General features: G+C 41.6%; 3 protein-coding genes across 4 annotated transcripts in view; 1 reads left to right on the forward strand and 2 right to left on the reverse strand.

Annotated features, from left to right (window-relative positions):
• Positions 1 to 879: 879 nt before the first annotated feature.
• Positions 880 to 10,909, reverse strand: pld5 (phospholipase D family, member 5). Its single transcript, XM_055222669.1, has 10 exons — positions 10,658 to 10,909; positions 8,952 to 9,088; positions 8,485 to 8,665; positions 8,191 to 8,299; positions 7,816 to 7,943; positions 3,726 to 3,923; positions 2,665 to 2,816; positions 1,572 to 1,737; positions 1,403 to 1,493; positions 880 to 1,323 (listed from the first exon to the last, which is right to left on the reverse strand). Exons 1-10 carry the CDS (start codon positions 10,688 to 10,690, stop codon positions 1,079 to 1,081), a joined length of 1,440 nt encoding a protein of 479 aa, XP_055078644.1. The 5' UTR covers positions 10,691 to 10,909; the 3' UTR covers positions 880 to 1,078.
• A 4,709-nt stretch (positions 10,910 to 15,618) lies between these two features.
• On the reverse strand, positions 15,619 to 23,852 carry cep170ab (centrosomal protein 170Ab). 2 transcript variants are annotated; one of them, XM_033979626.2, is made up of 19 exons: positions 23,733 to 23,852; positions 22,272 to 22,414; positions 22,117 to 22,206; positions 21,952 to 22,030; positions 21,752 to 21,810; positions 21,504 to 21,672; positions 21,296 to 21,436; positions 20,672 to 21,115; positions 20,221 to 20,591; positions 19,935 to 20,063; positions 19,730 to 19,862; positions 18,148 to 19,626; positions 17,811 to 18,057; positions 17,585 to 17,693; positions 17,380 to 17,514; positions 17,004 to 17,092; positions 16,776 to 16,869; positions 16,266 to 16,317; positions 15,619 to 16,188 (listed from the first exon to the last, which is right to left on the reverse strand). In XM_033979626.2, the coding sequence occupies exons 2-19, from the start codon at positions 22,374 to 22,376 to the stop codon at positions 15,950 to 15,952; spliced, it is 4,164 nt and encodes a 1,387-aa protein (XP_033835517.1). In that variant the 5' UTR covers positions 22,377 to 22,414; positions 23,733 to 23,852; the 3' UTR covers positions 15,619 to 15,949. The 2 variants fall into 2 exon arrangements, with proteins under 2 accessions (XP_033835517.1, XP_055078179.1); XM_055222204.1 differs by lacking the exons at positions 21,296 to 21,436; positions 21,504 to 21,672; positions 21,752 to 21,810; ... (2 more) ...; positions 22,272 to 22,414; positions 23,733 to 23,852 and having other exon boundaries at positions 17,585 to 17,687; positions 20,672 to 21,043.
• Positions 23,853 to 24,976: 1,124 nt separating this feature from the next.
• LOC117373067 (B-cell lymphoma/leukemia 11A-like) overlaps positions 24,977 to 26,913 on the forward strand; it is a 31,345-nt gene continuing 29,408 nt past the window's right edge. Inside the window, exon 1 of the mRNA XM_033968926.2 lies at positions 24,977 to 25,376. Within this exon, the coding sequence (XP_033824817.1) occupies positions 25,322 to 25,376 (55 nt within the window). The 5' untranslated portion in view covers positions 24,977 to 25,321. The remainder of the gene's footprint in view (positions 25,377 to 26,913) is intronic.

Below are 26,913 nucleotides of genomic sequence, written 5' to 3' on the forward strand. Positions count from 1 at the left end.
CAGCCCCTCCCTCCCGCTGCCCGCCACACTTGGCACCAAAGCACTTTTTCCCCGGTAATCCAAGCGTAGTTACGAAGCAGATAATGTTGCAATTTGAAACGTTTAGCCTACTTAAAAAAACACACAAACAAAAATGGAGCCATCTTGCAACAAAATGGTAATGAAATCTGAAATATCTTCGCCTTTAATCTGTAGCCATGGCAACGCAGACCCCGCCCCCTACAGCAGCAGTTTTTTTTTTTCTGTAGCACAACAACAAAATGACCCGCTTCACCCTGACATGACATTACCTCAGCCACAAAAAGGTTTATGAGCCCGTCAGCCCCGTGCGCTGTAAAAGGAAGGATTTCGATGGAACCCACGTCAGTATCACTGCTTTTATTGCCTAAATGTCTATAGACAGTTTAGTACAAAACTTTTAGCATCATGGACGGTGAAAATTCAGCCTGTATCGCCATCTAGTGGCACCTCCAGACGCTACTATTAAGGCCTAACAGGAGTGGAAATAATCCTACTGGAAATATTTACTCCAAAAAAAGTTCTCTTGGTAAAAGTAGTCTACAGTTACATGGCTAAAAGTCTACTCAGTTATAAGTAAACCATAGGTTGTAGTTTCTTAAATAAAAAGTTGACACATGAATATAGGAGTACTTGGCCACTCAAATAAAGTCAGCAACACTTTTACAAACATGTTTTATAGTTTGAAATCAATAAAATAAGACAAAACTTTATGTTGAGATAATAGACACTGAATATAGCAATTCCAAAAGGTAGCACTGCTTATTTTGGGAGTCTACAAGAACAAAAAATAAATCAGGCATTCTATTCTATTAGGCACTCACAATTTTGAACAGTTCATACATTGAATATATTGCGTTATTATTATTATTACATTCATACTTCAGTGCATGCTTTATTAAGAGCAAATTCAGTGTTAATAACACTTGTGCTACAGTCAAATAGTATTAGGCTATAAATAACTCAAATACACCGTAGACTACCAGCATTGTTAAAGGTTTAACAGTCTTCATTATAAATCTTTGCATCAGAGCGTCGTGCATTCTGATCTTATGAGCGCTCACAGGGGGGATTTTGAATCATTTTCCCTCTCCTTTGTCTTTGAATAGAATTCTCTGTATTTGCTGTTTTGATTATTACTTCCTCGTTGGCTCTTGGCATAATGTGATCTCCAGTCTCTATCAAAAGCAGCTCTGACTTGGCTGATAATTTTCTTTCCTCTGTTTTTGAGATTATTCTTCATCATGATTACAAGCCCCACTCCTGCATTGACGGCAAAGTCACTACCGACCCAATTGTGGTTACCTACAAAAAGATCACAATGAACCTATTGAAATAATATAATATCTGTCTTTTATAATAGTATATATAATAATTCGCTTACCAATATATAACGCATTATCAGTCACCATGTATTTGTTGTGATTGAGAAGGTCTTGGATGTCCCCTTTTTTCTCCTTTTGACTAAAGAATCTCTGCAAAGAAAATAAGAACAGCTAGTTTATGCTTATTATGCTTATTCCTTAGAGTGCTTAATTGTTTTATTTTTGTACCACTTCCAGGGAGCAGTTGTGAAGCTGCAAACAAAGTGACTTCAGGGAGGAGATGAAGTTGAACGTGAGAGGGTGAGTTTTGTTCCAGTGAGTAATAAGCATGCGAACTTTGACCCCTCTCAGCACCACTGCTTCTCTGATGACTTCATCAATAGGTGACCAGTACCTGAGGGGAAACATTTTATTTACAGTAGTAGTTATTCCTTATACACCTGGCCTATAGTAGTTCAAACTAGTGGTGGAAGAAGTACTCAATTTTGTTTCTTAAGTGAAAGTACAGATACCAGGGCAAAGGAAAAAAAGTAAAATAAACTAAAAAATATACTAAAGTAAAAAAATATATAAATAAGTACCCATTTAAAAATGTACTTAAAAAATAAAAGTAAAAGTATTTCTCATTTGGTTCAACAGAAACAACTGAATCTGTAATTTTTTTCTGGCTGATTTTAATTGTAAATTTTTGTTTGCTCAAATTATGAAGCTGATAAAAATAAACCCCCAGCCTTTTCAGCAGATCTTAAGCAGTAATAAAAAATACTCTTACTTTTCAGTCCTGTTCAAAAATGTAGTGGAGTAAAGGTAAAAAAGTATTCATTTTAAAATGTACTTAAGCAAAGTACAGATGCCTAAAAATTTCACTTAAGTCCAATTCTTGACTACTTTTACTACACACAATCACTAGGGTTCAGATAACATGAGATTTGAGTACCGTGTATAAGGGCAATTGATTTAATCTATGATGAATTAATACATATGCTGCTTTTGTGGAGATATTATGTAACAATATACAAATATCATAATGCAATATTAGTGTGCACTTCATGTGGGTGATATACCAACATTTCACTGTTATCAAAATGGTGATTTGGAAGATATTGTTTATAATAGAAAAACAATAGATAAGGGTAAAAGAGTTTAGGGATTAAGTGATAGTTCTGCTTGTAATTAATTTTACAGGTTGTTTGTGTGTGGGCACACATGTACAAACAATATAAAATTGCTTGTCTTGTCACAGTGAAATTGCAGATGATAATGTTGTGATCATGTATTGTACTCCCAGTGTGTCAAAGGTGCTAGATGGATGTGGGAATACCTGGTAACTGCAGTTCCTCTGAGTTTCGTGTTGACCAAAGGGAGGTAGTCTGACACAGAGATGAAGATGAATGACTTTGCACTGTGAATGACTTGATATATGGCGTCTACGTCTTTGGTACGATCTTTAGCGCAAAAGAGTTCCGGAGAGGTCTGCATGAGGCATACATCATAAAGACAAGACATAATCATTTTCAGAGGCCATCGAGGTGTATAGGTCAAACAGAGCTTCATTATTCAGTAAAGTTGTGCTCACAATTATGTACTATCTGCAAAATATAAATGTTTTTTCCATGCAAGGGCAGTCAAATAATTATGTTTGGTCTATAAGTAGTTTAAAGATCCTATATTACACACAGTTTATTCTGGTGAGCTTCAAGCCATGTTATAATATTGCTACCTCATCAAAAACATACCCAGAGTTGTGTTTTGTTTCATTCACTCATGTTTGAGTAATCCTGTATTTTTAGTCTGTCTACGCCTCCAAAGCTCAAAATACTCTGCTCCACCTTGTGATGTCATGAAGCAGTATTTTTCAAATTAACTGCTATCCTTTAACCTTTTGTTCAGCAGAGACCGGCAGTTCCAGAGCTGAAATTATCTAAATGATTCTAGTGAAAGTGTATGGAGTGTAACAACACAGTGAGGAAAATGAGCAAACTACATTATAACATAGATCAGAAAATAGCATGGGATGGGCCTTTAAAATGAGGCTGAAAAGCTTTTTGAGCTTTTTGATTTGACTGGTTAGCACCTTATCGCTTTGAGGGAAACACAATTTATTTTTGTGAAATTATAGTGGGTATGGTAAATAAGCTCCTCTCTATGCTCTTTACTTGTTAAATAGATGTCAGTGTTTAATGTCAAACTGATTTAGGTAGCGAAAGAAAAAAAAGGTAGAGAGTATAAATAGCAGTAGAAGTAGTTCTAGTTTCATTAGTGGTAGTACCTTATATCTCTCTATTTTTGTTACTAATGCCTTTTGATTTGTGTAAAAGTGATTTTACTTCCACAGTCTTTACTGTCTTACAAAGTCAAAATATTTCAGCAGCAGTTGCTCACAGAAACATAAGTTGTGGCTTCAGTTTCATTAACTTGTAGCTCCAGTGGCTCGTGTCTTTTGTAGAGGGCTGAGACTCTTCTGGACCAGATGGTGGGGATGTAGTCTCTCTCATGGAGCTGCCAGTAAAAGGAGAAGACTCTGTGCAAGTCCAGAGCCAAACAGCTGCAGTTATACAGCACCAGCCCCAGCTCTTTCCTCTGTGGAGGGACAGCACAGAAAACAGCTGATCAAGCACCCAAGTTACAGGGTTGACTGATGAGAGGAGAGACTGAGACATGTGTTATAAACCTGAGTATAAATCAACTCGGCACACAAGGTTTCTAAAAATATCCATGCAACTCTACAAAATTATTTTTATACACTCAAGATGATAATAATGCCTTCTATTTGCGGTGCGCTTTACAAGTTTGAAAAGCCTTTGAAAGTGCCACACAGAATTAAGCATTCTCTGCACACCTAACATAGTAAGCTCCTTCTGCCCTGGTATAGAGTAATATACTCCCCTTCGACAACCACGGTCAACGTGCACTGTAACCCCTGAGCCACTGTCTCCATTGTACAATGGTTTGTAAAGAATACCTACTTTTCTCTCAAAACCTCTGCTCTATTGTACTGTAACTTATTGTAAGTTAGTTACAGTAAGTTGTAAGAACTTATTGTAATCCTTATTAGTTTAAACATACACAAGCCATATAGAAAAATAAAGGTGATTAAAGTGAATTGCTTCTTGTCATGCAGGACCAGTACAGTTAAACAAAAGGAGGAACCTCGCAGGCGTGCTCTATATTAATAGAGGGTGCTCAGTCTACATGCGGCTCAGCTGTCCCTGTAGGTGTGTAAATTATGTCATTTAATTACACTATAAAGCCGGGAAGGCGATATTAATGGTAAATTACAGGCAAACAGGCTGCCTGTAATTTACTATTAATATACCCTTACCCCCCTCCTTGAGCAGCCACCTTAATGTGGTGAAAGGGTTTGAGCAACCGAATGATCCTGGTTGTCAGGGGCTTTATCCCCCCTGGTAGGGTCACCCATGACAAACAGGTCCTGTGGGACGGGTCAGACCAAGAGCAGTTCAGATGCCCTTTATGATGAGTTTAAGATCAAGGGCAGGTACGTCGCCTGGACTGCCATTACCGGGGCCCCACCATGGAACCAGGCCTGGGGTGAGTGCTTGACAGACAGTGTCTGGTGGCCGGGCTTTTCCCCACGGTGCCCGGTCAGGCACAGCCCGATGGAGTGTCGTGGACCCACCACCTGCGGGAGGATCCGTGAGGGGCCGGTGCAAAGAGATCTGGGCGGCAGTCGAAGGTGGGGGCCTCGACGACTGGATCTCCGGACATGGAGACTGGGAGGAGTACTAGACAGTGCACCAGGGACTCCATTGTTCTACTGGGGACTTCAACGCCCACATGGGCAGTGACAGCTGGAGGGGCATGATCGGGAAGACTAACCTCTTTTATCTGAGTAGTGTTTTGTTATTGGACTTCTGTGCTAGTCACAGTTTGCCCATAACAAACAGGATGTTCGAGTACAAGGGTGTCCATCAGTGCAAATGGTACCAGGACATCGTAAATCAGAGGTTGATGATCGACTTTGTTATCTTTGTTATCTTCTTTGTTATATATCATCTGACCTCTGGCTGCATGTCTTGGACACTTGGGTGAAGAGAGGGGTAGAGCTGTCGACCGATCACCACCTGGTGGTGAGCTAGCTGGATCCGCTTGCGGAGGAGGAAACTGGACAGGCCTGGCAGTTCCAAGCGTACTGTGAGGGTCTGTTGGGAACATCTGGTGGAGCCCTCTGTCAGAGGGGCTTTCAACTCATACCTTCGGGAGAGCTTCTCCCAGATCCCGAGGGGAGGCTGGGGACATGGATTCCGAGTGGGCTATGTTTGATGTGGCTGCTCGTAGCCACCTGTAGTAAACTCAGGGTTGGGAGGAGTTTGGGGAGGCCATGGGGAGGACTGTCGGACGGCCTCAAAGAGATTCTGGCAAACTGTCTGACGCCTAAGGAGGGGGAAGCAGTGCTTCACCAACACTGTTTACAGTGCTGGAGGAGAGCTGCTGACCTCAACTGGGGATGTTGTCTGATGGTGGAAGCAATACTTTGAGGATCTCCTCAACCCCACTGTCACGTCTTCCGAGGAAGAGCCAGAGACTGGAACCCGGAGGCAGACTCATCTATCACCTTGGCTGAAGTCACTGAGGTGGCTGGCAAGGCACCGGGGGTGGACATGATCCGTCCTGAGCACCTTAAGTCTCTGGATGTTGAGGGGCTGTTATGGCTGATACGTTTCTGAAACATCACGTGGCGGTCGACAGTGCCTATGGAGTGGCAGACAGGGATGGTGGTCCCTCTGTTTATGAAGGGGGACCAGAGGGTGTGTTCCAACTACAGGGGAATAACACTCCTCAGCCTTCCCGGTAAGGTCTATTCCAGGGTATTGGAGAGAAAAATCTGACCAATAGTTGAGCCTCGGATTCAGGAGGAGCAGTTTTCATTCCGGTCACGGAACACAGAGCAGCTCTACACTCTTGATTGGTCCTTGAGGGTTCATGGAAGTTTGCATGTTCCCATGTGTTTTGTGGATCTGGAGAAGGAGCTATGTTCGCATTGCCGGCAGTAAATCAGACCTGTTGCCGGTGCATGTTGGACTCTTTGTCACCCTTGTCACTGATTCTGTTCATTGTATTTATGGAAAGAATTTCTAGGTGCAGCCAGGACCTGGAGTTTGAGAACCACAGGATCTCATCTCTGCTGTTTGCAGATGATGTTGTCCTGATGGCTTCATCGAGTCAGGGCCTGCAGCAGGCGTTGGGACAGTTTGTAGTGGAGTGTGAAGTGGCTGGGATGAGAATCAGCTCCTCCAAATCCAAGGCCATGGTTCTCGAAAAAGGCAGCTTGTCCTCTCTGGGTGGGTGGTGAGTCCTTGCCTCAAGTGGAGGAGTTCACGTATTTCAGTGTCTTGTTCAGGAGTGGGGGAATGATGGAGCTTGAGATTGACAGACAAGTCGGTGTAGTATCTGCAGTGCTGCTGTCGCTATATTGGACTGTTGTGGTAAAGAAGGAGCTGAGTCAAAAAGCAAAGCTCTCGATTTACCGGTCAATCTGCGTTCCTTCCCTCTCCTATGGTATAGCTTTGGCTAATAACCGAAAGGACAAGATAGCGAATACAAGCGGGTGAAATGGGTTTCCTCCACAGGGTGGCTGGGCGCTCCCTTAGAGAGGGTGAGGAGCTCGGTCACACAGGAAGAGCTCGGAGTAGAGCCGCTACTCCTCCACGTTGAGAGGAGCCGGCTGAGGTGGCTTGGGCATCATTCAGGATGCCTCCTGGACGCCTCCCTAGGGAGGTGTTCCGGGCATGTCCCACCGGGAGGAGGCCCTGGGGAAGACTCAGGACACGCTATAGGGACTATGTCTCTCAACTGGCCTGGGAACACCTTGGGGTCCCACCAGAAGAGCTGGAGGACATGTCTGGGGTCAGCGAAGTCTGGGAGACCCTGCTTAGACTGATGCCCCCATGACCCGGCCCCGGATAAGTGGAAGAAAATAGATGGATGGATTACTAAACAAACTGCTGTTTACTGTAGTATATAGAAAATCCACGTTTACATATTACATACTGCTGTATCCGGTATAAAAAGCAGACCCCAAAAAGTAAAACAAAGGAAACTGCCGAAAGTCCTGCTGGTTTAAAATATTTCACTCTGATTTTTCAAAGCTGTTTCTTTCTCAGGATGCACAGGGGCATTTACAGTAGTACATTTAAAATACGGTTCTCAATTGGTGTTGCTCAATATCCCATTGCAGCTACTAACTAATAACCATGGTAATGTAGTTTTTCAACTCTCCCACCCCTTTTTCTCCCATAATCCACTGCGATTTACAGTATAGTACTGTTTACTGTAAAAACAGTAAAATACTGTTTGGATTTGGCTGTTATTTTACAGCAAAGTCTCACAGTGTACATTTGTCTCACATTAATCTTCAAATTAAAACCACAGCCACCATTCAAGGCCACAGAGGCCTTGAATTTCATTTCAGTTTTAATTTTACTCTGAACAAGTGCATGCTGGTACTTACTTTAGCAAATGACCTCCAGTTCATATCGCCACTCCCTATATACATATGCTTACGGTCCACTATCCAAAATGAAGAATGCAGACCCCCTCTGGTGAAGGCTGTCATATTAACGAAAGTAACCTCAGCACCTAGAAAGCATAGAGACTATCATGGGTCTGGAAGAATCAATTGACACAAAGTCCCCAGTACATTCTTCTGTTTATAGTTTAGTTCTGCTTTAGCTCAGGTTTAGTCCAGACCCAGTTTAGTTTGAATTCTGATGGGATATGAGTTTAAGTGTGAATCCACCCATAAAGAATAACATCAATCAGATTTAGGAGGAAATGCTATAGTGACATCACAAACACTGTTGATAAATGCAGACATATGACTGACCGTGTGCTATCAAGGCCGCCAGCTCAACTGAATTATTCAGGCTGCTGGCAATCTTCAGTTTAACCCCTCGTGATTTTAGTCCGATCAGTCTCTGGAACAAAAGCTGACCCTGAGAAGAAACCTGTGTCATGCATTACTGTAGACAAGAATTTACAAGTGTGGCTTTAAAGGTCGATACAATCTCAGGAAGACTAATTACATTAAAGCAGAGTACATCTTTAGTAGAAATTAATTGGATTGTGCCTCCCAAACGTCCAGTAGAATGGTTGTGGATCAGCACACAGCACTTTGTACCTGTTTTGCAGAGCCTGGTTTGGTTTCCGTGTCCCAGGAATTGAGGTTCCAGACAGGGGACACCACCTCAATGGAATATTTGGCCAGATCCAAGAGCCTGTGGAAGCCAAGAGACAGGGGCACGCTTGTCTTGGCATCGGCAGTAAAGAGGTCCTCAGGAATATTCTCCACAAGAACAATGCTGGATATAACAGAGCAGGTAATAAACTCTGCATTATTTCAACCAATTTATCATTTTATATATTTTTTATGTACTATTAAAGCCCCCAAATGACAGAATTAACCCAGTCACAAGGAGTCTCAAAACTTGATTATAATTAATGCTAGCCCAAAGCTTCAGCTGTCTTAAATATGCAAATATGTTTGATGGTGAGTCCAGAAAGAATAACTCACTTTGTAAATTAATCCATAGAAGTGGGTCATTGTACATTAATGAAGCTGGATATAAAAATACTTAAGTTCTTTACCGACAGTTTCTGCTGCAGTTCTCCTCTGTGATGCCATCCTCACTATCTCCCCAAATGTCCACGGATGAGAAAAACAAAGCCACCAGAACAGCAAAGCAACAGACCAGGGCGAAGATAGCGATACATTTTTGTTGGGTCTAAAAAAAAGTAATACAAATTTACATGCATCCCACAAGGTTAAATCAAAACATTACAGTTACCAGTTAGTTAATAATATACTACTACTACTACTACTACTACTATTACTACTACTACTACTACTAATAATAATAATAATCATCATCATCATCAAATCATCACTAATAAACTTAATACTTCACTGAGCTAGTTTTAGTCCTGATGTGGACTTGTTATAGTTCTGTTGTAGTATTTATTTAGTTCTGGTCCAGTCTAGGTTTTCGTTTAGTCCCAGTTCTGATGTGGTGAATGTGCAAGTGTGAATGCACGCTTAAAATCCAACCTCTCTCCAACATTGATGTGGGATTTAACTTTTAATGGCGTACGACAAGATAATGATTAGCTCGCCAGCTTTGATGTCCTCAGGTCAATATCATTGATAAGAGGTTAAGATGTGTGATCAATAAAACAAAAAACAAATACAGCAGTCCTATTACAGCTCAGTTAGAGACCACTCATCTGACAGCTCTGCTGCGGCTGAGGAATTCTAAGGTCTGGAGCACACACCCACCCACTTTAGGCCGGGAACAAGGGCCAACTCAAGTGGAACGCTCTCCCAATGAAGGCAAATTGACACATACTAAAGCACCGCTGTAAAGCATATGGGGAGCCTGTGATGTAGACTGTACAGTATATTGTCAGCTTTTGCTGATGTAAAGCCCTATTGAGAAGACTTTTATGACCTCTGTGCCAGGGGTAAGAAATGACATACAAGAAAAGTTCAATTACTGTCTATAGTGGAAGAAGCAACAATAAGGATTGGTATATCAGCTACCACTGTGACAAAGGCACAGTATGGTCACCGCATTATGCAACTATGCTTTTTTTTCTGAGGGGCCAAAGAGCTTTGATTTAAGTAAAAACTGCAGAAAAATCTCTTGGAGTTTTCCTAAGTTTGCATGTTTTCCCGATCAAATTCTTGCTTGCTTAGCTTTGTTGCTTTCAGTTACTGTCAACATGGCATTATATATTCCTTTTGTTGTGTTTGATCAATCATTGCACCGTGAGACTTAGCAGATGCTTTCATACATACAGTGTTACTCTTACTTAGTCTATGAAAGATCAGCACTATTCATGGACAATTGGGATCCTGTATCTTTAGGTACTTAGGGTCAGTTGTGACTGGTCCTACAGTCAAAATGTGTTTGACATGAGGATGGATGTAATCCAGATGCAGCCTGTCAGAGTGTGACAGGTCAGCCAGTGTACGGCACATGCTGATGTCAACACAAATACATGTACAAGTGTTTATCAGTACAACATATCACATCTGGTGCAAAGTTAATTATGCATGTACTGTAGCCACTAGATAATTAGGGAACAGGGACAGAATCCACTGCACAATATGAAATGTATGACTTATAAAGTCATTGGAGGCAGTGCAATATTGTATTGCAATATGCATCATTATAGAGAAATTCAGCAATTGCCCTTACAACTTCAGTACCACAGTACATAAGTAGCATATGCAAATACAGTATAAAAATATTGCTGTATTTAGTATAGTAGCAGAACACCACAAACATCACCTTCAGGTGCTCTTGCGTGGCTGGTCCTGCCATGGGAGCAACACCTCGTGGAACTTTTCAGACAGGTGTAAAATGTCTGCTTACATGTCCGCCTGTGCCTCTGCTGCTCCCTCTGGACCCTGAGCCTGTCCCGCTCGGTGCTTTTCAAACTCTGTCTTCATTTTGCAGCTCCTACAGCATCCACACAGTAATGCTCTCTTTGTCTATCCTATGTCCTGGTATAGTTTCCACAGCCATAACCAGTGTTCACTGTGTCTGCCTCTCCTCCACGCCAGCGCTAAGAAGCAGCACACAGAGACAGACCAACCCCTCTTGTTCAAATGGCCAATACACAGCTGTGGCTATAAGCCAGGCACACCCCTCACTTGCCACCTCCCTCTCTCTTTCTCATCTTTTTATCCATTTTCTAAAAGAAAACCCTATGGTCTTGACACTCCAGGGCTGGCTGCCAAAACAGGATAGTGACAGTTTTATTAACATTGCTACTGCAAAGTTCTGTTATTTGAAGTATATGCTCATTAGGTCAGAGTAGTCACAGCATAAAATCTGACTTTTTTCACAAGCATGGGGCTAAGCTTTGTTCGACATGTCTAATTTAAACTAATGAAATGAAATAAAATATAAATGTCATAGTTAAACCAAGTGCACTAGTGCTTACATGTTCATTGTGTAAGCAGAAGAGGTTTAGCTGACAGTGTGTACTGTATGTCAGGGCAGCATGTGATGGGAAACAACGGATGTAATGAGATATGTGCAAGAAACAGTAGAAGCTGAATGGCATTGAAGAGCAAAAGAATTACAGTTTATTGGAGGATATAGATAAAAACAGGGTTGTTTTGTCACAGGTCACAGGCCTAAAATGGTGTACTGAAGTAACCACAGACATCATTTGGCTTTGATCCAAGACTGTACACATTATTAATACTTTTAATTATACAAACTAGTAATGACCTACAATGTCACACTGTAATTGTTCATAGTGCAACAAAGTCATAGCAGTGAAACCTGCTGTGGAAGCAGGTGACCTCTACAAGTCAACCTCTGAGAGAAACAGAGAGAAAGACACTTTCTAAAAGAGGAGAGAAACAGAGAGGAACACTTTCCAAAAGGGGGGAGAAGCTCTGCTTATTTGTTTTAAAGATTCAATGTTAACTGATCAGACTCAGAGTGGATTTGCCTGTATACTCTGTCTGGAATGGATAGGGAAAGCTCTTGCTTTGAAGTGACCATCAATAACACTATGTTGTAATGTAATGAAAAGACCTCTCTGCAGTCTTTCACTCCTCCTGGTCCCACTTGGCCAAGCGATAGCTGCAGATGGCCATATTTTTTAGCAGACTTCATATTTTCCACAGTAAATCATATGCATCAGAACGTAAGCAATTTTATTGTATTATTGTTACATATATTGTTTTTAGCACAGCTGCCCTAACTAATCAACTGACGCAATTGATAAATCAAACCAATGCCACCCATCCACTGATGAAATTTCTTTGATCCGCTTTTGTCCCTGACTTTGAGTGAGACATGTGTCTAAGTTTACAGCACTTTTAAATCTCACAAGAGCCCAGTTAAACTTTTGAACAGTTCCACAGTGACGACACTCAGATTTAGTAGGATGTATTTTTGCCAAAGCCTGGGCTTTGCTGTCAGGAATGACTGTCTTTAATTGATTGATTTTGATTCTCTTTCTATACCACTGTGAGAGTCTAGTGGGTAAACAGCTGCATAGACAGGTAGGGCTTTCTCCTTCACACATGAAATACAGCAGCAGGCCTTTTTATCCACAGGACACTGCTGCCACACTCCGGTGTCAGGGTGATAAGTGCTGAGTGAAGGCTGACTGGGAACTATGCCATGGGGAAAGGCCAGGCCCCATGCCAATAGGAGCAGGGATTGATTGAGCACGTAGGGATAGAGAAGTAAAAGCATTCACTCTATAGCTCCACTGACAGCCAAATCGAAAGGAGAGGAATGGGTTTATAATAAATAATTCATGTTTTTCTTCTTAGCCAATAGAATAGTGAATTCAATTAGACAGAGTAAAAAATGTGAGGATCTGTATTTGAAGACATTTTGTTTTGTTTCAACCTTTGTTTTTGAAAATGTCCTAATACACACCCCTTATTTGTAGAAGAAATATAGCCTATTGGTAGTATTCAATATTCATGTGTAAATTATAATGAGGACTGGAAAAACTTGAAACCATAGAATAATTTAGTTGTATATGTGATGGCAATTTTCTTCCAGTGAATTATCACATGAATGAACTCTGATCTACTGAATTTTAAGGCTATACAACAACTGAAAACAAACATAATTCAAACATACACAAAATGTAGAATATTACATCTCTGGATACCCATAATAAAATTTGAGTTCAATTTGTGATTAGCTAAACACTAAACAAACTTTTGTCTTTTACAGCTGTTCATCCCTAATGTGAAGTATGTGCTATTGATTCAGCCGTTGTGTAAGAGGTGGTCCGCTTGTTATCTGCACACAGTAAGTCATGGTGCCATGGTCTGAGACTGAGGTAGTGATCCTTGTTTGCTCACCTTTTCCAGTTTGTCTTTGTGCTTGAGGAAGATGGATGCGGAGTAGCCCTGTTGCTGGATGGTGGTGGAGCTGCTACTCTTCACTGGGCACACATAGAGAGGGGTTGCAGGGGAATCTTCCACTTGCAACCCACATCTGGCATCTTCAAATAACTCCATCGATGATCAGGTGTATTTGGATGGTAAGTGAAATCTAATTCAAACTAATAAAGATTGGTCCTTGCTTATTTTCTCCTGCAGCTTCAGCCTCCTTCGGTCTCTGACTTTATGGATCCATGCCATTTATCCATCTCAGGAATAGTTCCCTGAGCCAGTTAAGGAGGGGCATATGGTCTGCAGCAGTGGGCTTTTAGACAGGGCAGAGAGATGCAACAGGAGACAACATGAGGCACATTATAGACAGGAAGTGAAGAATGATAATCAGATTTGGGAAAAGTGTTAAGAGATGCACTTTCTCACATTCAAACGTATTGCATTGCACCTTTCACAAGTTGTAGCTTGTACCCTGAATACAAATTGGCAGAGACACAGTGTCCGCGGTAGAGTTCACCTCAAGAAACCTTTAGCACTGGCCGTGAAAGTCACCATATGCTTGTGGTAAAGTTCTTAAAGGCACCAGCAACAAGAGAGCTTAATCTAGATTTGGATTTATACAATTTTTCAGATATTTAATATTAAATATGTAGATTTTTATTTTACATTTTGTTCATTATAAATTGCAATATTGATCAAAAATGGCTTAATAGTAGAAAATCATAAACTGCTTGTTAAAACTGCAGCCACATGACTGCAGCTCATGGTAGTAAGACGTGGATTATCATTTAACAAATTTTAATTGATATGTGATACTTTTGAATCCTGCATGACCTGGAGGTGTAGGTTAAAACAGACTTTTTCTGAGCACTCAAGCCTCAAATGCAGGTAAACCCAAACGTGCAGCAATCAACTGAAAAACAACAGGTAATGAAAAGGGAAAACAGACCTCTGAAAGGAAAAAAAAACTACATGAAGGAAGTGGGTATGAACATTTCTTTTTTACTGTGACAGATGGCTGGAACATACAAACAAATAAACAAACAAAAACAAACCATACTCATAGCTTCATGGCTTTTTCAGTTACCACCAGCAGAGCCAATGACGAATAATTTCTTCTGATATTATGCATTATTTCTCTTGCTGCCTCGAGTGGATTCTGCTGACACAGCATACTTTTTTCCCGACTCCCTGATGCCCATAAGCAGCAGTGGTCCATCAATGAGGGGCTGCTCAGTATGTAAACACTGCCTGTGCCACACTGGCCTCATACATTTGAGTCTGGCACCGCACTGCTGCTACATCCTCAAATAATGCTGAAGACTGCACAGTGCACATGCTGTGCCACCTGCCGTTGGACTTATACCAGACTTTATTCACTTTAAGCCCCTGGATAAGTTCTAGTTTGGCCTAATGTTGACAAGTGGGATGTTTGGACACTGAAAGCACACTAGTAATTGTAGCAGCAAGAATGCTAACATAATAAAACTAAAATAAAGGGGAGTAGAGTAGTTCAAGGTAAGAGCATTGTTAAGGACGTGGAGCAGACGAACTGAAGCCAAACAATTAGTTATGCATTGGCTTTCACAGTGCAGCCTGTAAAATCTAATGTATCCTGTGTAATAGCCATTGTATAGAATGGCCTAAGAGGATACAGGGGTGGGGTGGGGTACTGTATTCAGTCAATATGCATCTTAGAAAAGATCTCGATATTAAATGAACAGCACAGAATTATAGTCATGCACTTTTATTCAAAAGGAAACATACAATACACAGTATTGCAAGATCAACATTAAACTTAGCATTGTGCAAATTAAAAAAAACAACAAATGAATCTTAAAAAAACAGGTATAAATACACATAGTGGCTGCTGAACAAATGAGCATTTCCTTATTAAAGATATTTTGGCTAAAATGTAGAGGAAAACTGGGTTACATTCATATGTAAACATTGGTATGAGGCAAGACAGGGGAAAACATCCTTGATTTGCATTAAAAGAATAAATAATAAAGATCTAGAGGCAGAGAGGCTAGTACCTGCCTCGTGATGTGGTTCTGTAGCCCACACATTTACCTAACCCTGTTAGTCATTTGTCAAAGACATCAACATATTCACAAAGTATGAAGAATTGGACTTGGAAATGATTGTTAGTAATTATCATAAACGTTCTAATAAAACATTTAGCCTATGGCCACACACACTGTGCATCACTTGTGTTTCTTAAGGACTGATATTGGGCACTTGTGACAGAACATGTAAGGAGCTACACATAAGTCATAATTTGCAAAATATTAATTGTTCTTCTTTGACATACTGATTGAAATCTTATCATCAAGATATTATAACAGTTTTCTGGTTACTTAAAGACCATTGCACTTTTATATTTGCTGTCTGTCATGTCTGAGGAAGTAATTTGAGTAAACAAGATCAAATATACTGGCAGGAAAAAGAGTAGTATGATTTCTGAGAAGAATTAATAAGGTAAATGAGTAATAATGTGCTTTTATTAAACAAAGGTTTATGTTGTATTACGGTTTTGCTTTTTCATTCACCAAAAATACACAGAAATGTGCAATTTCAGTTATCCAAAGACTTTACTATGACAAAGTTTTAAGAACGATCCAGTTGCAAATGGTGTCTCCACCATTATTCTTCTTCGGTTACCATGATTTAAACTTCAAATAACTAACAACTTTTGATTTTATGTAAAGGACTCAAAGCCAGCTTGAAACCCAGTGTCCTGCTCCCCTGCCTCTACCTGACCGGAGGGCCTGTGAAGTTCAGCTCCTGAAAGTGCGCTAGAGGTAAGTGTCTCTTTTTGACTCTCTACTGCCCCCTGTTGAATGTCAGGACTGGGCTTTGACTCACACAGGGGACTAGTCAATCCCAGACTGGTCAAGGCATCAAGTGTGCCGTCAGGGTCGACCATCATATCAATGACTGCAAACATAAAACAAAAAAATAATAAAGTATGCAGCACAGACTTGTTAAATTGATTTGTTACTTCAATTTCATACCAAGTAGCTGCCTCTCAACTCTCTTTAGGTCTTGAATGACGTTTGAAATCTCCTGTAAAAAGGACATAAATAAGAAGTGAAGCCTGGCAGAAGACATGATTAAATGAGTGAAAACTCCTCTGTGTTATTGTAGAGGGCGCTGGAGCAGTCACTGTACCTCGCAAATGCTTTATGAAGCCTGGGATTGTGTAGTTCACAGACATATCTCCTGTGAGGTTATCTCAGGCCACATTGAATAAGAAGCTAAAGTTACTACTTTGCTGTTTAAAGGGACAGCAGATTTGTGCATGTTAGCTATTATCACAGTAAGTAATATCTAGTATGTATTTTTCCATATATATCCTTTATCTCAATATGAAAAGGAAACATTCATTTAAATGGCTGCTGGAGAACCTTAACTCAGTGAGTATAGCATTTCAAGTACAGTACAGAGAAACTGAAGTTTCTCTGGGAGACAGAAGTGTTATAAATGTGCCATAGTAAAGGAAATGTGTCATTTAAGTTCATTACCTTGTTGGAGCTCTTCAGGAGTAAAGAGTCATGCTCAGCTTGTACTTTGCTTTCAATCTCATCCCATTTTCTGTCTTTGTCTTTGAAGAGAATCCTGGATGTCATATTGTTATAAAAATAGATGAAGAAAAATGACATGAAAAAGACATTCATGAACTGATTTATTAAATAAGAATCACAATAAGCAATACACAGACATACACAGTTACAAAGCTGCCTATAACCTACCTGATTTTGCAAGTTGTTTTGTCCACACACTGGCGTATTCTGGTAGATAGTTGAGTTACTGATGTCAGCATTAAACTATCTAGTATTGCCTAAAGAAACAAAGACAAATGCAGAAATGTTTCATATAAACTAGATAATGCATTAGCCCCTTCATTGGGACTTCACTTTTTTCTTTATTCATATTTGAATAGGAAATATTAAATGAATTAAAACTGTATTACATATTACTGGGTAATGTTCAAAGATATCTGATTAAATTATTGAATCAAACAAACAGTCACAATGGTGTAATAAAACCCCATGGGTCTTACATTTGCCTTTAAATTCTGTCCACAGTGACCCTATCAATTCAACGTAATAATGAGCAGATACTCACGTCTTCTCTGTTCCATGTTTGGCGGCGGATGGAGCGTGAGCTGCCCTCTTTAGACCTGAGCACCACAGAATGACCATTAGACTGTTCCTGGGCACCTTCAGGCTCTACAGAGTCCTCAAATACACGTTCATCCAGCTAGAGACAAATATCACACATTATGTAATTAGTGATGATTCATTTCACAGTATCATTGTGTTTAACTTACTCTAGCCCCTGGGTCAGTGGCAGCAGGGCTGACCGAGTCAATCTCTCCTGCCACATCATGGATCTCTCTGGCTAGCATTGCCAGATCTTTGGCTAAATCCTGGCTAATTCTGGCAAAAACAGAAGTCAATACCAAATCTTTGGATGACTGTTTAATTATTATTATTAATTATTATATACAAATTATAAAAAAAAAAAACAACAACAAAAAAACATTTTGCATGTACCTGGCTATTTCCTCACTGTGAGCTGTCCAGTCTCTCATGTACTCATCCTGCTCTCTGGACTGCTGCTTTACAGCAGACAGGCCTGGAGTGGGAGGAGCTGACCCGCTGAGCTGGGCTACTCGTGTTGAAGTAACAGGTCTGTTTGTCCCAGGAGTCTGTCCCTTTCTGGAAAAGTGTCGATTTGAGCCATATTCATCCTCTGATGTTGACGCATACTCTGCTGGAATTCGCCGCCAACGGGTGCCAGCTAAAGACAGGAAAGAGCAAATTGTAAAGAGGTAATTGTTGGCTGATATATCAATGTTGGCAGCTCACGTAATAGGTTAGTAATGCTTACATGATGGTGTGACATGACCGTATGAAGGAGTGCCTTTGGTCTTGTCTGGAAGTTTAGAAGCACTGTTTGCTCTAGCTCTTGGTCCAGACACTTGTGTTACATTGGCTGCCCTTAGTCCCTGTCTTAATGCATAGTCTCCTGCAGCACTGCGGGCTCCGAGTCTGTTTTTGGTGACAGTAGCCTCAGAGTCACTCTGAGCAGATGGGGATGCCACCCTGGGTCTCCTTGGCTGTGCTAAGGCTTCTATCCTGGACATCCCTCTCTTTGCCATTCCCGTTCGGGATGTGGAGCTGGCGGTAGATGCCTCCGAGGCCACGGACATCCGGTCCATGTCAGCTGGTTCAGTGTCTGAAGAGTCCCCCAGCCGTGCACGTCTCAACAGAGATGCTCTGGTGGGTCGGGGCTTGGGGACACTGCTGGTTTTACTGGCTGCACTAGAAGGTCCCTGGGCAGTTTTGGATCTACTAGAACAGATTTTGGTACTAGCTCCCACAGTTGAGCCTCCTGGCGGTGCTTTGGAGTGAGAGCTTCGAGACTCCTGAGTGAAAATGGGCTGAGAGTCAGACAAAAGTGAGTTGCTGTTGACGTCATCATCAGTGAGGTCTAAGGAGGTCCATGGGCGACTGGACTGCTGTGGAGCAGATGTTTTGTTCTTTCTCCTCTCTGCTGTATCTCGATTGACTGTGGGACCTTTGGCTGTGGGGCCTTTGCCTGATGGACACACTACAGTTTTTTCCTTCACCTGTCCCATCAGAGCACGCCTCTTCTGCACCACCCTCCTGGCTCCTTCAGCCTGACTTACAGTGCTGGTGGTGTCCACATCTGACTCCGGCGACATGGAGCCCTCAATGGACTGGCTTGGAGGGTCTCCCTGGTCAGAGACAGTGGTTTCTAAAAATGCTGCCACAGCTTCAGAGTCCTTTTGCAGTGTGGCACTGTCAACACCTGTGTCTTTACTATTTCTAGTACTTGTGCAGCTGTCAATGCGAGGTATGAGTTCAATAGGAACACTGGAGCTGGGCCTTTCCACCGTGAAACTCTCCTGTCTTAATAACGGCTTCCCACCATTCTCTTTTGCCTTCTCATCTTCTTTCTTCCTCCTTCGTGACTCCTCCATTCGCTTCTCACCACTACTGAGTGGACGTGGAGGTAGCCTGGCCAAGGCACCAGTCTGTCCTGATCTCCCACTTCCGCTGTCCTGGGACTTTGCAGGTGAGGACCGACAGGGACTTCCTCCATGACTGCCTACACCTCCAGAGCTGTGGCCACTCCGAGCCTTACCACGGCCTGTCTTCTCCTCCTGGCTCTCCTTTTCCTGGAGTTCAGTGTCCTGTTTCTCCCCCATATCCACCCGCACACCAGATCCCGGACTCCGCCTTCCCAAGACAACGTCCTCCACAGGTGGCTGTGGTAAAGTTCTTCTTTTGCGCTCTGTGTAGCCAGTTGATGAGTATGAGTGTCCTGACTCACAAACTTCAGCTAGAACGACCAAATAAAAAGGTTACATGTATTTTGCAGTTAGTAGTTTTGTGAAAGCATTTATAGAGTTAAGAATAAAGAAACAAGTATTATATGTGGCTACCTCTGTCCTCTGACACCATTACATGAGTGTCTCCTCCTGATCCCTCTGGGTCAGTTCGAACATGAGTGGCAGCTAATGTAGCCCACTGAGAGACCCAGCGAGGCCCACCAACAATCAGTTCCTCTGACAACACCTGTAAATATAAAGTCAGTAGATGCAATAATATTAGCCGTGGCGTAATGTGATTAAACTTTCATTTATGCACCTCTGGCTCCATGCGGCCATCCCGTCTCCTCTCTCCAGGACCTGACCGCTGAGAGTTACTGCGCTCTCTCTGATCAGAGCCTCCTAATCTGGACAGGCACACAGGCTCCTGTTCTTCTGCACCAAACACCTGTGCCACAACACAAAGAAATCAGCATTTGTCTGGGAAAATGGAGCTAACTGAAATATACCTTGACCAAACAATTCCTAACTATACCTTAATTACTAAATGAGCAATGAATTGTACTCTTTTCTTTATTTAGCTGTAACTAGATATATAATCACACCTTATAAGTCTTTTTTCTAGCCTCTTCCTCTTCATGATCTCCATTTTCCATCTCAATGGTATAGGTCCCTCTGTCACTATAGTCATCCCCTGGGCGATAGCACTCATCACGTCCACTTTGTTGGTGGGGTGCAGAGCCATGCCGCCTCTCCACTAATCCACTTACAGCTTTAGAGTTTGGAGTTTTTCTGCGGCGTGCAGGGCTGTCTTCTTCTGCAAACAGCCCTTCTGGTACATTGGCACGACCTTCTCGAAACTTCAACCCAGGTCCTCCCCACAGTCCCCACGAGCGCTCTTCTAGTGCTACGGCCCTGCGCTGTTCTCCAAGAGCGTTCTCAGTGTCGCTCTGTGTGCCATCTTCATGTTTACTGCCTGAATAGAAAAAAAACCCCCAAAACATTAAAGTCAACTCAGCAGAAGCAAAGCCCACATCGATATTAACAAACATAGACCTTGAATACTCCTCAAATGCACAGGGACATCACTTTTTGCACTTTCTCCATCCTCCTCTGTCGCAGCAGTTTCTTTGAGAGCCAATGGCAGTTCATTTTGGGCCAGCCAATCTGCTACTTTGACTTCAGCTGCCACCATGGCAGTCTGCAGTGGACTGAGGTCCTCGCCAACAGGTCTTTTGGGGCGTGCTCTGGTGTCTTGTCCTCCTTTTGCTACTCTGTCTTTAACTGTCACTTTACCGGCCGCTCCTGGGTCAAACTCGATAGTGAAGGAGGCGTGGCCGAGCATGGGCTCTGCTGAAGAACTGGCGTCTGTGTTTTGACCTGTCTCACCCACTGCTTTACTATCTGTGGATGGCTCTTTAGTAGGGATCTCAAAATAACTGGGATCCTGGCTAGATGTTGCCTGGGCAGACTTTTGGTTGTCTGTACATTTCCTTGTGTCTGTAAAAACAAACAAACAGAAAACACTGTATGTATTTTATCTTTAAAACCATACAAACATAATATTTCTCCAGTGACTTTTTTCTTAATGCAAATGTTGCAGTCTTTCCAGACTTACATCCAGCACAATAAAGTACTTTTCACCAAACCTATTTACAGTTTCTATAAGTGAGTGTAGACCTGTTTCAGCCTTGTCCCGTTTCCTCTCTGAGTTTTTTTCCTCTGGACGGACAGAGTGTTGCTCATCAGAGTCTCCATCTCCCCACCAGGCTGGCTGCCCATAGAGGGGGGTGCCCCTATGCAGCACTGCTATCTCCGTTGCTAAAACATTTAAACATACATGTTTTCAGTGTACACATTATTATCATAATAGTTTATCTTTGTTCACCTGTTTTGTCTTCAACTTTGTTGGTCTCAGGAGCCCTTGCTGTGGCCCCTTCACACACTGGAGCTGATGCTGCCTCTGTTGCCTTCACTTCAGACTTTGGGGCTTGTGGTACTTGTACTTCTGATAGCCTCTTTTGGCCAAGCTGTAATTGGCTACTTAACTTCTCATGCTGACAAGAAGAGATAAGAGTATCAAATATAGTATTTAATGAAAACACAGCACAAAGAAACACTGGCCAGGAGCTGTACCTTCAAAGCCTCCTCAGGAATTAGCAGCTCTCCTCGGACCACAGTGAAGAGGTTGGTATGTGAGGCAGGTTAATGTCCAAACTGATGTACAAGGCCAAGCATAAAACACATTCAGAGCTATTCAGGTAAAATTTACTTTCTATCCTATTCATACTGTGTACCACTGACAGAAAGAAAACAACAGTATATTGAAAGGATATCATATCCAAATCGCAACTTGTCGTCAATTTTTAAGGTCACATAGATTTGCTCTTGTATTCTGACATCATTGACAAAAGTCTGAAAAACAAACAGACAATTGTATCTCTTCAGAAAGCAATTTGTACTTCTAAATCAGTAACGTAGGAAAATGTAATAGTACTCACCCCATTTAAACTGCCCAAATCTTTCACTTTATGCTCATCTGAATTAGGCTCATAGTTGATGACAGCATGCTGTTTGTCCACACTGCGAGACTAAAGTACACACAAATAATGTGTAATCTGCCATAATAATTCAAAAAGTCAAATATTTCTTTTACCTGCAGCATAAGTTCGCAGTCATCCCGTCCCACAAATATCATCTCTCTGGGGAGACGATGCCGTGTCCCCCCTCCGCTCACCAGGAACCAGGAAGTCAGACTCATCTCTGCCTCAGATCACCTTTCATCCTAAGCGCATCCTGCTATAAATGGACAGGACCTTCAACACTGGAATGAGATCAGTCCACGACATTGCTCCAAACAAACCACTTTAATGTCAGATAGAGTCACATGAACAGCTACTACTTCCTACCCCTAAAACAGACTGGCTAGATGGAAAAAATATATATGGCCAATAATCTTTGAGTCACATTAATCAAATTTTATTACTCAAAAGCATTTACTGGAAAAAGTAATAAAATCCAACTGGCATGAAGGCAATGAGACACACACTGAAAGGCAAAGATACCAATCTAAATGAATTAAGAGGGTAATTTGATTGGATGGTCTGGAGGAAGACAGCACAAGCCACAAACACTTTTACACACAGCATTCACAACATAGAATGCACATGAAGGAACACTGTATACTTCTTTATAAGGCTAGGCACACAAAGAACAAAAGCACGTGTCTCTTGAATAATCCATTCCCTGTCCTTGTTAGTATACTCATATGATTCCCATGCAGTTGTCAGAATTATGAAGCACAAAAGTCCCATACAAGAGCTTCTTTGAGAAAAACAACAGCCTGTTCTCCATCACCAGCAGCAGACACACAGCAGTATGTGGCTGGGCCTTGCTGACTCACGCTCTGGTGGAGCCATAGGCGCTTGGGTTTGGTTGGTTATACTGTGTTTCCAGTGTTAGATCATAATGATTAGACCAGACACTTCGTCCTTCCTTTTTACATTTGGATCAAGTGGTTAACCCTTCCCTATTCTTATTGGCCTATATTTTCTGTTTACGGGTGACTTAACGCGGGTCTTTCACTTGGGAGTACTCGTGGACCAATGACAGCACATGAATCGTGCGAGGCGCAGTGGACTGTATTGCATCGAGCCAATAACGGGATGAAAATTAGACTGGTTAGGCCATGTCTCCAATAAACGGTTATCCAGAATGTACTAAAGCATGACAACATCTCAAGTCAAAATCACTGGCGATCAAGTGACCAATATTTATTAAGGATGGTCCGTGATTTTACGTAAAACGATACATTTAACAAATAAACGTTTCTGAGGCTCATGTGGACTTCACTGATGACGCGCGGTATTTGCCTGCAGTGAATAAAGCTATTTTATGAACCTACACAAAAACTAAATCATGAATGGAGGCTTATAAGATCCAAAAACCAAGCCTCGCTCTCGTTATGATAGGCTCATGACAGGCTAAGTAGCGCTTGGCTCACAGGCGAAGCATCTCCTGCTTCCTTCTGCGTCTCCATCACTCCACACAAACAATGCCCACACATTTCTGTCACAAATCTTATTGAAAACTGAAATAGCTTTTAAACACGACTCACCAAACGCTAAACGGATTCACAGCATCCGATATGTGGAGGGTTTGTCCTCTGCTCATGTAGCGCGATGCCCAGCCCTTCTCCTCACTCATGCGTCTTGACCTCGTGATGGCGCTGTGGGCTCAGGGATGAAAACCAACATACTGTTATTACGTAATAGAGGTGCACATAGGATTGTTATTATTACACGCATGAATCAACATAAACAGGACATTGCTATCTTATCTCTACTAAGCCTAAAGCACATTTCTAATTCAACCTTGATCACTCTGTGCTTTTCTGTGTTTATTTTTTTTAATAATAATAAGCCTGCATTATTTGTGTGCAATTTGTAACCTGTGCATTTGCTATAATTTCGGCTTATTCATGGTTTTCAGTGATATTACTATTTGAGTGATTTGTGATTTGAACACTGCATGCAAAGATATAAAGGGCAGTTTGTTTTGTAAACGGTTAACTGTAGACCCCTGTGTTTACTAAAGCCTTTAGAAAAGCCCACAGTTTAAAACTCCTTACAAATCTCTACCCACCTCACTTTAATGCTGAGACAGTTATCGCGTCATCAATAAGGCTATTAGTCGATGTTGTATTCAAGCACTAGATGGCGCTACAGTATTGAAGAAATAATCCCAAGACTGGCTAAGTGAGGCAATGGGTGAAATGTGTTAAACTAAATTAATTTAAACCACTTATGTCATTGATGCAAAGTCATTATCGCAGGGAAAAGCTGGTTACTTTTCAAATATGACGTGTATTTTATTAGTTTATATTTGTTTGCATTGGGCAAGTGATGCTGGGCTGAGACAGATTGCAAGTACTTGGAGACTTCAGGTAAATAAAATAAACATGCGTCCTGCAGACAGATCACTCAGTGTTTCTCCATTTACTGACTGAAGTTATAACCTAAACATTCATCCAAAAGTTATAGTAGCGCAAATGGTGTTTGTGCTGTTATTATGATACATCTTGAAAGCAGGAGATGATTGCTTAATATGCGTATGGTATGCATAACAATGGCACTGTATGAATGAAGCATGCTGCTGTGGGATCCTTGGTCTCTCTCTCTCCCTCTCTCGTCCACTCTCCCTCTACCTCTCTCTCTATCCCTTGGCCCCGCCTCCTGCTCCCCTCTGTCCATTGGTGTCTTCGGGGTCTCTGTGCTGTTTTTCCCCTCTGCCTTCCATAGGTAGTCCATAATGAGTGTCCATTGGCTTTTATTACGGCTCGTACCCCTCCCACTGGCCGCTCTCGCCCTGCCCATGTTTTCTGTGTCTCAGTCCGTCAGTCTGCTGTCGTTCAAGTTCGCAAGAACGTCACGTCCGCACTTGAACTTGCAGCTCTTTGAGGGGGGTTTTGCCATATACCCCCTCATCACTCTCTCCCTCTTTGCGAAAAAGTCATGAGGAGCTCCGCACGGACAGAGACGCGCGCCTCACCCGCTGCCTGATCCACACTTCCTTGGTTTTCCCTTTCTCTTTTTCAACACCTTTTGGATGTCACCCGCATCAATGAAGATATTTCAATTGGAGTCTTACCTTGTAGGAACGGATTTCCCAATGTGAACTTAGCTCAAAAGCCAGCGCTATACAAACATGTCTCGCCGCAAGCAAGGCAAACCCCAGCACTTGAGCACACGGGAGTTTTCGCGTAAGTGGACACACATGAATTCTGCTGCTTACAACCAGCACTGCTACAATCTCTTCTTTCCTCGTGAGCAGGCAACTTTTTAACTTCTAATAGTCGTGTTACTACATCAAATGGCTACAGAGAAAGATTTCAGAAAAGGAGGACATCTAATTGTGTGTTTTGAAACGAGCAGCCTTCAAGGTTCTTTCTCCATTAATTGGCATAGACCACTACTCGCTTTATGGCCAGAGAGCTTCTTTACTTATATGCATGCTATAGCTGCTCTTAAACTTTAGACTTGAGTAAGGTAACCTTTAGGGTGCTCTCTTCTCCTTTACTTTTATATTCTTACATTTAATAAGTTTGATAGGATTTAGATACCAAGTGTTTTATGTGTCAGCAACATCAGATCTTCTTTCGTCTACTGTTTCGTTTCACCATTTAATTTACTCAGATAATGCATTGATGGTTTATTTTATCAGCTAAATTATAGAGATGGTGCAGTAGTTGCTGTTTTGTTGTCATAAGGAACAGAAAATCCTTTGGTTTTACACGTTTGCAAATTACTTCTAAATTACTCGCATGCAGTTTAACAGTTTGTGTTTGGAGAACGCACGTGGAGTGAGTATTTTGCCGAAGTTATTATTTGATTATTCGCTAACCTGTTATTTTTTTGTTTATTCGTGTGTTATTGTATTGTTTTTGATTCACTCCTAATCCCGCCGCTGTTTGTGCCATTTGTGCTCTTGCTTGTATCTACATGTGTAGTAGTGCACGCGTCAGAACGAGTGTAGTCAGTAGGGGGCGCACTGTGATTACACTCTATATAGGACACTTATGAACTTGAACTTGATCCACAGATGCTGATAACCAAGCACAGACAGGATCGTTTTAAAACAAACAATTGTATGTTTATGTCTCCATAATGTTCAGTATAAAATGGGAGGTTATTTGGACTTGAACTAGGCATATGTGAAAAGTTCATCATTTCATGTTTTAAGCATGATTTATTTAGTATTTTTAATGTATTTTGTATACAATCGTAACTTTCTTGTCAATAATTAAAACACAACTAACAGTCATAAAATTAGCTGGAGTAAATGTGTAGGGACCAAAAGTGTGCTGTTCAGTTAATTCAGTGATTTATCCATCCAGATTATAAAAATGATTCTTATTTATTTAACGGTAATGATGAAAAACTCACATTATGTCTTAACATGTATTTATTTGTTAGTCTGATTACTTTAAAGAAATATTTTCCATATAACTTACTTTCAGACACATTCTGAGTCAGAGCTGGTTTGAGATAAGTAGGGGTAAAATAGGAGCAAATTCCCTCATTTTTAATGCTGTTGAAAAGGGTCTCTGTGGCACATCCCTCACTAAACTTCTCGTCTGACCCAATACGGAATGAAAGCTCCAACTGACTGTGGGAATACATCACATCTTATCTCCGCATCCCAGTCGGCTGCTCAATACCGTTTACACCAGAGCTAGATTCCTCCTCTAAAGACTCCCTCTCCTCTTTCCTCCTGCGTACTTCAGGGACCTACTCCAC

The sequence above is a fragment of the Periophthalmus magnuspinnatus genome, chromosome 1 (assembly GCF_009829125.3).
Source record: "Periophthalmus magnuspinnatus isolate fPerMag1 chromosome 1, fPerMag1.2.pri, whole genome shotgun sequence".
NCBI lineage: Eukaryota > Metazoa > Chordata > Actinopteri > Gobiiformes > Gobiidae > Periophthalmus > Periophthalmus magnuspinnatus.

Coding starts and splice junctions, on each gene's coding strand:
- pld5 (XM_055222669.1), bottom strand. CDS start 10,690: ATGGCAGGACCAGCCACGCAAGAGCACCTGAAG. Junction 7,944..8,190: donor GGCGGCCTTGATAGCACACG/GTCAGTCATATG, acceptor TATGCTTTCTAG/GTGCTGAGGTTACTTTCGTT. Junction 1,738..2,664: donor AGAGGAACTGCAGTTACCAG/GTATTCCCACAT, acceptor GTTTCCCCTCAG/GTACTGGTCACCTATTGATG.
- cep170ab (XM_033979626.2), bottom strand. CDS start 22,376: ATGAGTCTGACTTCCTGGTTCCTGGTGAGCGGAGGGGGGACACGGCAT. Junction 22,207..22,271: donor ACTGCGAACTTATGCTGCAG/GTAAAAGAAATA, acceptor TGTGTACTTTAG/TCTCGCAGTGTGGACAAACA. Junction 18,058..18,147: donor CGGTCATGTCACACCATCAT/GTAAGCATTACT, acceptor TCCTGTCTTTAG/CTGGCACCCGTTGGCGGCGA.